The 13072-nt window shown below is 36.4% G+C and overlaps 1 protein-coding gene across 5 annotated transcripts in view; it reads left to right on the top strand.

Annotated features, from left to right (window-relative positions):
- Window positions 1-13072, top strand: part of RELCH (RAB11 binding and LisH domain, coiled-coil and HEAT repeat containing) — a 108747-nt gene that overhangs the window by 81567 nt on the left and 14108 nt on the right. For 4 of the 5 annotated variants that reach the window (XM_040264268.1, XM_040264267.1, XM_040264265.1 and 1 more), the window contains 5 exons: window positions 3112-3194; window positions 3993-4056; window positions 5457-5595; window positions 9339-9455; window positions 12724-12812. In XM_040264268.1, the coding sequence (XP_040120202.1) occupies window positions 3112-3194; window positions 3993-4056; window positions 5457-5595; window positions 9339-9455; window positions 12724-12812 (492 nt within the window). Of the gene's footprint in view, window positions 1-3111; window positions 3195-3706; window positions 3790-3992; window positions 4057-5456; window positions 5596-9338; window positions 9456-12723; window positions 12813-13072 lie in introns of all 5 variants that reach the window. The other variant, XM_040264266.1, reaches the window with a different exon arrangement.

The raw sequence follows: 13072 nt of genomic DNA, 5'->3' as shown, positions 1-13072 counted from the left end.
AATATCTTAAAGCATTTATTTTCATAAGAAGAAGGAGATAATTCATATCTTCCTACATTTCAGAATTTTTAGATAATTGAAGGTAAATTGCAGTCAAAGGGTTAGAGTACTGATAGATTTTAAAACATATACCATCTAAAACTTTTAAGTTTTTGTGGCATCTAAAGAAAATTCCATTCTTATCAGAAGATTGAAAATCCTCTGTCCATGTTATTCCACAGTTATACAAATTTGATCCAAAAAACCAATCATGTGTTCTTTGTCAAGACAAATGCCAAATTAAACATTTAATTAGATGACTAGCATAATAAGTTCCTTCTAAGTACAAATAGTTTTTGATTATTTAGTATGCTGAAAAGTTATTACCGTGGAAGAAGAAAGTCCTTCTTCAGCCGCCTCTTTCCCCCAACAGAAAAGAGCATCGTATTTCTTTAACATACTGTCTTCATAGAATTGTATTCTAAGACCATAAGAGCTATTTCTTTGTCTTAAAACATTTATTTCTAATGTGTCTAAATATACTGATGAAGCATACCATATAAACGAAAATAGTTTAGAGAAAATGAGGTCTCCTCCCTTTTTACTTGTCTTTGTATTTTTTCTGCCTTATTTCTTACATGTGACTTTTGTCTGGTTTTGGTTTCTATGTCTGCTGTCAGTCCTGGCTGGAAACTCTACCTGTGCTTGAGCAGTTTTCAATGTTCTCAGGTTGATTATGAATTTCTGAGTCTAATTTGAGAGACTTATTTCAATATTTTTTCAAATTCATTTATGATAAAGTAGTTTTACTGAGCATGCCAGTAAAAGTCGTCAGGAAATATTAAAATTATTTTTGGCAATGAGCCTTAACAATATTGTATTAAAAGATTAATTATTTCATAAGATTTCTTCTGTTACTAATACATTATAATTTACAATTATGCTTGCTTCCCCTGCCACCCAAAAATGACTTAATTCAAAATAAAAATGTAAAAAGAGGGGGACTTAAAATTTTTTAAGTTTTTAATGTCAGAACAGAAACTATTGATAAGAAAGTGAGAAATGAATATATCAGGAATTTGATATTGCATACTTAGTGAAACTGAACACTAAATTTAGCTCTGAGTTTTCAGACAGCAGGACAAAAAGGGAAACTCTAGTCATTGTTAAATAAGAGAAAGTATATTCTTGATGTAACAAATTAGTATTGAAATTGATTTACAAAAGAGACTCTCTCATGTGACTTCTAGTGTGACATAGTGGATTTCCCAAAAGATGCAGAAAATTAGTTTCATATAATGATTTCTTATATCAGTCATAAGGAAATAAAGCACGTGATATTAAGACCACAACTCAAAGAAGGCAAGGGCTTTTAAGACCAGTGAATGAGTCCATTTTAAGGCTTTTTGGCTGGCACAATATAAACCTTTCAAAATGTACTTTACTGATTCAAATCTAAGCTATTTTGTTTATAAAATGATACAGAGAAGAGAGTTTTATTTAACAGTCCACCTCTTTGTGACCTTGTGGATTGTAGCCTGCCAGTCTCCTCTGTCCATGGGATTTCCCAGCCAGGAGTAACTGGAGTGGGTTGCCATTCCCTTGTCGAGGGGATCTTCCTGACCCAGGGATTGAACCCCGGTCTCCTATATTGTAGACAGATTCTTTACTATCTGAGTCACCAGGGATGCCCTTTTATTTATAAAATGATACAGAAAAGAAAGTTTTATTTAACAATATTTGAATTTCTTCCCCCTGTTTCTTTCTACCTGACATGTGTAATGCTTTTAAAGTAGTAACAGAAATTCTTTGTCATTTTATTCCTGTCTAAATTATCCATGGTTCTGTTGAAACAAAAATTCTTTCAGAATACTGAAGCAGATTCAAAAGTACCTGCTGGGTTTTTGTTACTAAAAATTCCATGACATCTTCCAACTTCTTGGAGGACTAGTTCCCTTACAAGGTTAGCATTTAAGATTAATAATTTGTATTTACATTCTGAAATTGAGATTGTAGGATTAAGGTGTTACCCTTCTCTGTTGAAGCTCATAAAATGCTGTGATTTCTATAAAAAAAAAGTGCATATAGCTCAATATTGTCCTTTTGTTCTGCGATTTAGGGTTGGCTGCTAAAAAATTGTTTTATAATTAGATTATAGAAATAGGTCTAATTGTGGTTATCATATTTTTTTTAATTTGAGCTTTTAGAGAAATGAGCCATTTGTAAGCATTAACTCCTTGGACCAACCAGAAGCATTTTTTAATTTAATTTCTTTTTCTAAATACATCACGAGTCTTGCACCCTTAGAGGCATCGTCACAGCTCCACTTGCGTTTCTTGAATGCCTCGTCTCTGCCAGACACAGCGGTTCAGTGTAGTGCGTGCAGTCAGTAGTGCAGGGATCCTTGGAGGCAGATGACAGTCACCATTTTCAGATGAGAAAACTGAGTTTCAAGGGATGGTGTAATATATGTGAGGCCACATGCCTAATAAGTGGAGAGCTGCAGTCTGAACCCAGGTCTGATGTCCACATGAAGTAACTCCTTTGCACTAGGCTGTCTTAGGTCTCTGTACCTCAAGAAAGAAAGCTCTGTGATGTGAAAGACTGGGAATTTTTGTATGTGATTTTAAATTTTACGTGCTTTAGAACAGTCAAAAGCAATTTAGTGGTGGCTGCTAGCCGTTTGAGTTTGGTTTAAAGACAGTCCAGTTTGTACCTTGTTGGTCAAAACAAAATTATACCAGATTTATGTAAAGAATTTAACTGTAGAACCCAGTATGTCGTCTTTTTGGCTTCTTTTAAAAAATAACAATGATAAAGAATAAAGCTTTATTTTAAATTGCCTTTTAATTGAATTTGAAAATTGTGTAGACTATGTGACCAAAAGTACAAATTGCCATTGAGTTGGTGACAAGCTGTTTTCGGGGACTGCTAGGCTGTGGAAGCTTTATTCTCCTCCTAAGCGTTCTCTGCCTTTTTTAAGCACTCCAGTAGTAATATTGGCTTAGCTTCTAATTTTGGTTTTGCTTTTGTGTTTTCTCTTTCTCTTGGTTGTTCCTTTCTTCTTCCGTGGCATTGTTGTCTGTTCTCTCCATGCATCACCTGTGAACACCCCCTGCGCTGGCCAATCAGCTCTTGGTGAAGGGGGTGAATGAAACTCTGGTAGCTCAGAGGGTTGTTCCTGCTCTCATAACTCTCTCCAGCGACCCTGAAATGTAAGTGTCGTCCTTGCCTTTTACCTTCAGCATCCCGTTCAAAACGTGCCTGTCAAGAAATAACCATCAGCTTTTAAATTCATTGAAGAGTAGGTTTAACTCTTTAAAATAATAAAATGGGATCATGCTTACTTGATTTTAAACTATTATACTACTATTCATGTGTGGGTTTTGTTTTTTTTAAGTCCACCTTCACAGTAAGCTTAATGACAAGGCCATGTATTGAAAGGGGTTATTAGTAGTAGTGTTCCTCAGTAAACATCTCCAAAACTTAAAACACGCTGATGGACTATTTCTTCCAAGCCAAGAAGGGATGCTCTGCTAATCTCACTAACATGTTGTTACCAGTAAGTATAGTGGCATGAACCAGAGGCTTAACGTTTTAATGTCTCATGTGGGTGACTAAACCAAGAAAGGCCAATGAGTCTGCCTGCCCATCCTCAGTCACAGCTAACCCAGTTCTCATTCCAGTTTACCAAACCATTTTTTATTGCATGTTGACTGGTTTACAGCTGACTCTTCGAGGCATGAGTGAAGCGTTAGTTGACAAGCGGGTTGCTCCGGCCCTTGTTACCTTGTCCAGTGATCCTGAATTGTGAGTTCCACAGACTGCAACCCTAAGTTATACTGTCTGTCTTTTTGAGCATTCTTCTTGGTCTGCTTTTTTTAATTTAATTTGTCATTGCTAGCGACTAATACAGTATATGTACCTTGTACTTACCTTGATATATACTTTAATAATAACCAGTTTTTCATCTCAAAGAAAATGTCAGTTTTTTTCTTCTTTAATTCTAACAGCTCTGTCAGGATTGCTACGATTCCAGCCTTTGGCACAATTATGGAAACAGTTATTCAAAGAGAGGTAGGAAATGAGTGAAATTTCTTTCATCTGATGTGCTGCTGAGGGGATGGGAGCACATGGCCGTACCCGCGCCCTGTGGCTGGGGGCAGGGAGCACACGCATCCATTTTATTTCTCAGTTAATTATGGGCCAGAGGGACCTCAGTGTGTGAAAATATGATAGCCAGCCTTCCAAAAGTATCTTTTCATATGCTAAGACAATCTCTAGTCTTTCTTCTCAATTAGAAACTTCAGTATAAGCCAGCTCTCAGGTGTTCTGTTCTAAGCCTATCTGGATATTGCAGTATTGAATAATCCTTCACAGCAGATCTAGTTTCAAAGACTTCTCTTATTCAGTAGACTTCTGGATAGTCTGCATAAATTCCCAGTTGTTGGTGCGTGCAGATTGGAAGAGAACAGGTTTCCTCAGTTTCAGGAATGGAGGCTCGAGGGGCCGATGTTCTTGTAACTGTCACTCAGGTCAAGCTGCAGGTCATGTTGTAGACTGGTGTTACCTTCTGGCAGTCCACATCACTGTGACAAACCTTCTGTCGTGCCTGCTTCAGGAGATTACCAGTCTTCCTCCCTCAAAGTTTATTTTGATTCAGAAACCTGTGTGATCTAGTTTGTTTGGTTCTGTCTGCAACATTAACTATTAGACACTTATCAAAATTAGTATCAGAATGTTATTCTCTATTATGAGATTGGACATGTCCTTGCACAATGAAAAATGCTGTACACTAGAAAATCAATTATTTGTGGACGTATTAGCCACTTAAACGGAAAACAAGATTTTCCATCTCATAGACATTTCACACACACACAAAAATTATATATATATAGACTGTTTTGTAGAATTTTTGTCATAGAGATTTTTTTGTAACAAAATAAACAACTTTGTTAGTTGTGGGAAAAAGTGTTTTCTGTTTTTTTACTTGCATATATATATATATATATATTTCCCTGGCGGAGCAAAATAAAAAAAATACATCATTCTGCAAAGCTTGCAGTCTTGGCAGAATTTCAACATGTTCTTAAATCCCAAAATAAAAACTTCTTTTAGGGAAATATGAGTAATATATAAGTCACTAATGACTCATTGCTTTCAGAAGGTGAATAAGTGGGTAACTTACACTGTTATCTGTTTTAAGAATTCTAACTTAGACATAAAATCATCATACGTTTATCTTTTTCCCTAAATATTATGGGATCTTTCTACAGTTTGTCGGGGAATATTTGTGTTAAAAAAATAAAATGAGTTGGCAAACATGTAGGCTCTTTTCTGAGCTTAAAAACTGGAGAAGTACTTACTTAATTTCAAACTTCAACTCATGTTGATACAAGTCATTTGAATCCAGCGATGCAAGCCCTGTTTAGTGTGTGTCTTTCCCTCATTCTGACTGTATGATATTCAATTTTAAGTTGCTGGAAAGAGTGAAAATGCAGTTGGCGTCTTTCCTGGAAGACCCTCAATATCAAGACCAATATTCTCTGCATACAGAGATCATAAAAACATTTGGTAGAGTTGGGCCTAATGCAGAGCCAAGGTTCCGAGATGAGTGTAAGTTGCATTTTTTTACTCTTTTTCCTGAATTGACATGTAAGAGCAGAACCATAAGCTTCTCTGAGGATATGTCATGTGTTAAAGCCTTTTCTGCACTTTGTCTTTCACACAACTGAAAGCTGCAAGTGAAACAAGTTCTTATTGAGGATTGATCATTATTGCTGTTACTCAGTGGTTTCTTATACGATATCCGATAGACATATGAAAAGTAACTCATAAATAATTTCAAGTTATTTTTAGAACAGTTCTTAATAACTTAATTTCAAAATAACTGTGCTCCTTATATTCAGAGATTATTATTTAATTGTTATTTCTAAGGAAATATATATGTGTTTTTAGACATGTTATGAAAAGTGTACATTCCTTCCACGTAGCATGCCATCCAACAATTTTAAGTCAAGCTTGTCGATCTGCTAAATAACCTGCATAAAGATCTGCTGAAACATTTCCTCCGGTTTCTACTCTGTCGCTTCTACAGTGAGCCTCAAAACCCTCATGACAACCATTTCCGAGTGGTATCAAAGCATCCAATAGTTATCACGCCGAGAGCATGACAGTTATCACTGCTACAACTTAGTCCTTTTGGTTTTAGCCATTTGACATGCTCTTGAAAGGGTCACAGGCTTGGTTTCCTAAGTCAGTTTATAAGAATTATCACCAAGAATATTGTCAGGATTTGGACTGCAGTGTCCAAAAGGGCATGAACACTTACGGAGCTACAAAAACACAATCACAAGATTATTTCTCGATGGGTAATGGTGTTGGTAACATGAAGAGGAAATAATATTTCACATATTTCACAATTAGTTAACAGAAAAAGTTTAGTGTTTTAGTGAGCAGTAGGGTTAGTTCCTCATCGTGGTGACATCAGATTTACAGATGGCCCTCTGCAGGAGCTCAGACGAGCTTTATTGTGGCTGTAGTTGTCCTGAAGCAGGTCTTGGCTGAATTGAATCAAGGGACAGTCTAAATAGTCAGTGGACCTTTGGTGGGCGCCACATTGTTGAGAACACAATCGAACCTTTGTATGCACATTCAAGAGAAAGGTTGACACATTGCATGGAAAAAAGAAATTTTCTTTTCATAATGATCCCAAAATAACAAGATTTGGCTAGAGAAAGGATTGAGAATAGAAGCTTCCAATGCTTGAATAGGTGTCAACTATTATCCCTGAAGCCTGCTACAAGTTAACTGTATATTGATTGACAAGTGTGTTTTAAGACCAAAAATTGTTTCTACTTCTATATTTACTACTCAGTCAGTTGGTTTCTCTTTTGCTTTAAAACTTTACCCCAAGGAACTCAATGTCCTATATTAATAAGATGAATGGTATACAAGTAGAACCCATACTGACAAGGATGCTATATTGCTATCTGTCTGTGCCTATAGACAGTTCCTGTTAGGAACTGAAGAAAGGTCAGAGAATTGCAGGGTGGTGACTGCTGTTTCTTGGAGTGGTATTTTTTAACTTTTCTATCTCTTTTCCCCTCTGTTTCTCAGAGAATAGACGACACTGGCTCACCCAGCGGCCCTTTTTCTTCCCCACTCTTAGTGAACACAGGCCCTTTCGGTTTTCATTTTTATCTCAGGGGCCATTTGGTTTTTCCAGTGAGAGTGAAGCCGCTCAGTCGTGTCCAACTCTTTGCAACCCTGTGGGCTGTAGCCTGCCAGCTCCTCCATCCATAGGATTCTCCAGGCAAGAATACTGGAGTGGTTGCCATTTCCTTCTCCAGGGGATCTTCCCGACCCAGGGAGTGAACTCAGGTGTCCTGCATTGCGGGCAGACTGTTCACCGTCTGAGCCACCGGGGAATATGTTTCAGGATATGATACAATTCTGTTTGTTTTCCACTTTTTAAACTTTATCTGAAAATGTTCAGTCATACTTCAGAGATTTTCTAACATGGCAATTTTACATTTCAAATCAGTTTTGTTTTTTTCTAAGTTCCTTATTTTAGATCTCAGCCCGTTTATAAAAAGAGAAGACATGATTCCCTTCGTTTTTGCTACTGGATCTACCCCAGAATATATTTTGGAACTTTACTAAAATCTATTTTTTAAAAGTTTCCTATTGATTTATCTTTACTTTGTTTGCAGTTTTGAATCTTTAAGTGAAAGGCTTCAGAAGTGGCCTTATGTTGTGTGTTTCCTATTTTCCTTGCCCACTGAAGGTCATTTGTAGAAATACTCACATTTAGGTTATTAAATCTTTTAACCATTTATCTCCATCTGAGGGATTAACAGTTGAGTGAATTGTTACAGGACAGTACTTATATAATGAAATGTTGAATTCTGTAATAAATGTCTATCTTCAGAGATTTAGGAAGATCCTAAATGATTGCCTTTAACTGTCAGTAGACTAGAATTTAAAGAAACTTATTTAGGTTTGTTTTCTAGTTAAGCAGTTTTAAGGGGATATTGTGTAGTGTGGTTGTTGAGTTTCTGAGAAAAACATTGAGGAAAGGATTGCTTGAATAAGAAATAACAGAGAATGAGCAGAATGAATAGAGAGGCCACGCTTTTATAGATAAACAAGTGCAAGGAAGGTAAGTTTGAGCAGAAATGAAATAAAGACTCTTTGAGAGACTGTCTCAGAGCCACCATTTTGTTGAGGCCTCAGCATGCCAGTTAATGAATCAAAGTTTCAGTGAATTCATTAGGAATTCAACAAAGAGTCGAAGTTTTTGTCTTATGGTTTTAGAATACCTCTTAAGTATACTGTTACTAATTTTGACAAGTCAAAAAGTCCCCTAAAAATGGCCGTTGTTGTCCTAAGTTTTTGTGGGTTTGTTTTTTTGGTTTTTTTTTTTTTACATTTACTAAGGTAAGCTTAAAGATTGTAATTATAGTGCTGATCTATTGAGAAAGAAGATTTTTCGATAAGGAGATTGTGGCTTTAACATATGCAAATTCAGTGTAAACGTGAAAGGAGTCACTGCAATTGGTCAGAGAATATGTGCTTATGAACCCTGTTTGGAGTCCCCCAACCAAGCAGGGACTAGAAAGGGACCCTGAGATCAACAACTTGATAATCACTTACCCTGGAGCCATTTCTCCAAGGAACCCTGGTTTTAGTGGGTATTTAGAGATCATGATCTTAGGCAGTAGGAGTGCTCAGCGTTACTGAAGTGGTTATTGTTTCTTGGGCCATTGCTTTTATTTTAGTAGTGTGTTGTCTGTATTTTTTAAATTTTACTCTGTTCATTGAGATACCAGATATTGAGCACATTGAGTGACTTGAAAACTCAGGCACCTGTGCTATTTGACATTGGTCTTTGCTATGAACTTGAGAAACTAAAGTCAGCAATATTTTCATGAAGTAGTGAAATAACTTGATATTGAAAGAGAAGTATACTGCATTTATCTTTTAATAGCAACAATAATACCTGATTTATATAAACTTTATAATAATAACACAAGAGGTAGGTGGTTTACATTTATTTATTTGGTTTTCATTTTTCAGATTGGGAAACTGAATTGCAGTGAAGCCAAATGACCTGTATACATCCTCACAATTAGGTTATAATGGCATGCTGTAATCTGTTTCTCCCAAATTCTGGATCACTCTTTATTCTGAAAAAACATGCTTTCTTCCCTAGTAAGAAAAAGCAAGTATAGGATGTGGGTGATCTTTTGAAATCATCCAAAATTAAAGTAAAATTTTATAAAATAAAATATTATTTTTCAAATGGATAAAGGACATTTTAGGTTAAAGTTAATAATTTATTTTTCTCTTTTCAGTTGTTATACCGCATCTGCATAAGTTAGCCTTGGTGAACAACTTACAAATTGTGGATTCTAAAAGACTGGATATCGCTACCCATCTCTTTGAAGCCTACAGTGCACTCTCCTGTTGTTGTATCCTTGCCTTATTATGTGTGTCTATATTTAAGGATCAGCTTTGCTATGAACCTCAATTGTCAAACATTGAGAAGTAGAATTTTTTCTTCAGCTTAAGTAAGAAGTAGAGTCGAAGTTTAAACTCTGAGTTGACTTGCCCCACTCTTCATTCTAGCCATCCCCTAATTTTAAAAGACAACTTTGATCTTCTGTTTTTATATGTTCTATAGTTTTAAAAACACTGACTAAAATTTTGTCTGTGTTAATCAGCTGTATGACTTAAGCCACAAATGAACTACAGCTGAGGCTTCTCTGTTAATCAAAAGGAAGCCTTATCTATGTCCTGGCATTCACTTTTAATGAATGTTTAACCACCTTTATTATCCTATGAATATCTCTTGGAGACATATCACTCATTGAAAAAAAAAAAAAAAAATACAGGGCCACCCAGGTTAATCATTTGCATTGATTAGCAGAACTGGAGGAAGCCTCAGAGCTCATCTAAGCCATGTCACTCACTACTTTCTATAAATGATTAAACTAAAACTTGAAGACATTAGTGACTTCTGTTTTTTAATAGTTAAAAGCAGAATTGTGGCTACAACAGTGAACTTTAGCTGTCCTGTTAAATGTTCTCTTTACTATCCTAGACCTAGTAAAATAAAACTAAGAAATAAAAATGAAATAAAACTAAGAAGGAAGTAAAGATAATGATGGGCAGAACAAACTCCAGCTTTCAGGCTTTCCCATTAAAAGCAGAATAACCCTAGAAAGGGGAAATAAGAGATTGAAAAAGGAGTGAGCACTAAACACTTGAACAGGACTGTGAAAGTACGTGCCACACAACATAACCAGAGAATTATGGTTGGACAGAAAAAAATGATGGTAGGGAAAGTAGAAATGTAGAACCAGGTGTTAAGGAGCTGCTGGTCCTTTTCAAAGTGTCCAAGCTTGAAGCTCAATACATGGTTGAGAGCACTTCATTTTGGGACTCTTCTGCAAATTGCCTAGTCACATGGCTGACATTAGCTACTTTTTATCATATAGATTATAAAATGGGCAGAGATACCATAGTTTGATAATTTTGCCTCAGCTAACCACATATTTTCTATAAGTTTAATTCCAGTAAAAGCAGAACTTACTATCATTCCTAGTTTATCTTGTTGGCATTTGCAACTTAGAGAAGATAGAGGAAGCAAGAAGAGGAAGTGATAATTGTGAATTCTCAAGGAAGGACTCTTTAGTAATGGAGAAGTGACAAGACCCTTACAAGAAAGTAATAATGGCATGTCAGAGTGTGGCATGTCAAAGAAAGAAAACACAGATAGGTTTATACCTGTTCCCTAAACTTTGCAAAAGTAAATGTTTACAAACTTCAGTGAAAAGTTATGTGTAATCTTAAATTTTCTTAGAGTTTCAAAAAGAATATGCCTCCAAGAAAATGAGAAAGTCAAAAAAAAGAAAGGTAAAAAATTCAGCTCTGTAAACATAATTTTCCAAGTGGACAAGACGGTGGTTTCTGAAAGCAGAGGCGTCCATATGGAAGGGGCGTCACTGCATGGTTAGGTATGCACAGACTGCCACTGCAGAGGACACACAGGAAAAAGCCTCCACACCAGCACAGCAAGGGGAAGAGGCATCTCAACAGTAGACCCTGTGCAAGCGCTTCTGCCTGAGTCAGGACTTGTGCTTGTGTCCACAGGGGGGTTATGGCCACCAGGAGAATCGCGCTGCCTGTGTCTGTCCTATGTTCCACGGCATCCTGAGCTGATGGGACACAGCATCATATTTCAATAGGTTTGGCAAGGTGTTGCGTCAGAAGTGAAGTTTAATATAAAATTTGAAGGAGTCTAGAAATATTTGACTTAGAATGGTTTAGGGATGAAAAGATAATTTGAAAATTATTTTAAAGGTTGTTATGAAAAAAACTTAGGCCCATTTGTGTAAACGCTGACGAGCAGGGAGGCCTGTGGTCTGAGAAGAACTTTCTGAGTTATCTAAAGGTACAACGACCTCTTCTGTGAAACTGAATGTCCTGTCACTGTTTGCAGTCAGAGGCCTTATGACCGTCATTCATGGATGAGGTAGAGGTGGTTTCTAACATCAGATAGGACTAAATGACCTATAAGCTTCCAGCTCCTAAGAAAGACTGTGGGATTTCATGGGGAAGAGGACCACACAGCGAGTAGGGAGAGAGGAGGCTTTATTCCTCTCTCTCTTGGAAATAACTGTATTTTCAAGGCAGTAGTTATACGGATTTTTTTACTTAATAAAGTTTATTATAATTTGCTTCAGAAAAATCAGTTCATCTTTATAGGGGAAGTCATTTACTGGCATTTTCCACTTTAATATTAATATGGTATAATATTAAATAAGAACTATTTTTAAATGGCTCACAACTATGATAGGTGAGAAAGTGTTGTTAAATAATGTGAATGAACAGGGTGAATTGTTTTCTTAAGAAATGCATCTGCTTTCCTGACTCCTTTCAATGTCATATAATCAACTAAAACTCATACGACTAAGAAATACAGGTAGTACGGAACGTATTACAGCAAAACCTCTCTCGCCCAATTCGATCAGGACCAGTATGCGTCAGGTTAACAGAATGGTTGAAGTAAGAAATCTAGAAAATAATATATATCTAAGGTAACTTCTTTTAACTTAAAACACATGAATGTAACTTATTTTACCAATCTTTTGATGTAAAGTTAAGGCATTTCTTTTGTCAATCTGCTGATTAGAGTTTTAAACATTAGCATTCTTAGAATAATCACGTTTGTAATATAATTGTCTATGAATTTCAACTTAAGTTTGTTTAAAGAGAATCCGGAAACTTTTCTGATAATGGATACTGAATTTTTCTAGATTTTTGTATTTTTATTTATATTTTAATATGCGTATATTTTAAACAGCAGTGTTTTAAGCAACTGGACTTTCAACTTAATTATCATGGAAACATTAATTTTCTTTCCATCCTCATTTAAACATCCAGTTAAATTTCATGATTTCATTTTCACCCTTATTATTTCATATGTTTACATACCAAGTTATTAAACTATGTGCTGTAACAGTAACGAATGCTTCTGACATGAAGAGATTTGTGGCAATAAACACAGTTGACTCTTGACAAGTAACTAACTCAACAGATAAGAATGATGCTTGAGGGAAGCCTGTTGGCTCTAAGTGATCAGCATACCCTAGTCATCATTTAAGAAATCTGCTTCTGTTCTGTTGGACATACCAGTTTGGGTTTTGTAAGTGTCCTTAACTACTTTCTCTCAAGTCATTTCAGAGGATTTAATGGTTAATCACTTTTTACCTGGTCTCAGATGTTTACGCATCGACATGGAACATCTTTCTCCAGAGCATGAGGTAAGCTGCTGTCACGATTTAGCCACTGTGACCATCAGCACCATATGCTCCTGTGTGTTAATGTCTCCTACGCGCCTGCTAAGTCGCTTCAGTCTCCTACGCGTGCCTGCTAAGTCGCTTCAGTCGTATCTGACTATTTGCAACTCCGTGGACTGTAGGCCTCCAGGCTCCCCTGTCCATGGGATTCTCCAGGCAAGAACACTGGAGTGGGTTGCCGTGCCCGCCTCCAGGGGATCTTCCCAACCCCAGCATCCAACCTT

The sequence above is a fragment of the Oryx dammah genome, unplaced genomic scaffold, assembly GCF_014754425.2.
Source record: "Oryx dammah isolate SB20612 unplaced genomic scaffold, SCBI_Odam_1.1 HiC_scaffold_22, whole genome shotgun sequence".
Lineage (NCBI taxonomy): Eukaryota > Metazoa > Chordata > Mammalia > Artiodactyla > Bovidae > Oryx > Oryx dammah.
Note: the sequence above shows the minus strand (reverse complement) of the source record. Positions and strands in the feature narration are given on the sequence as shown.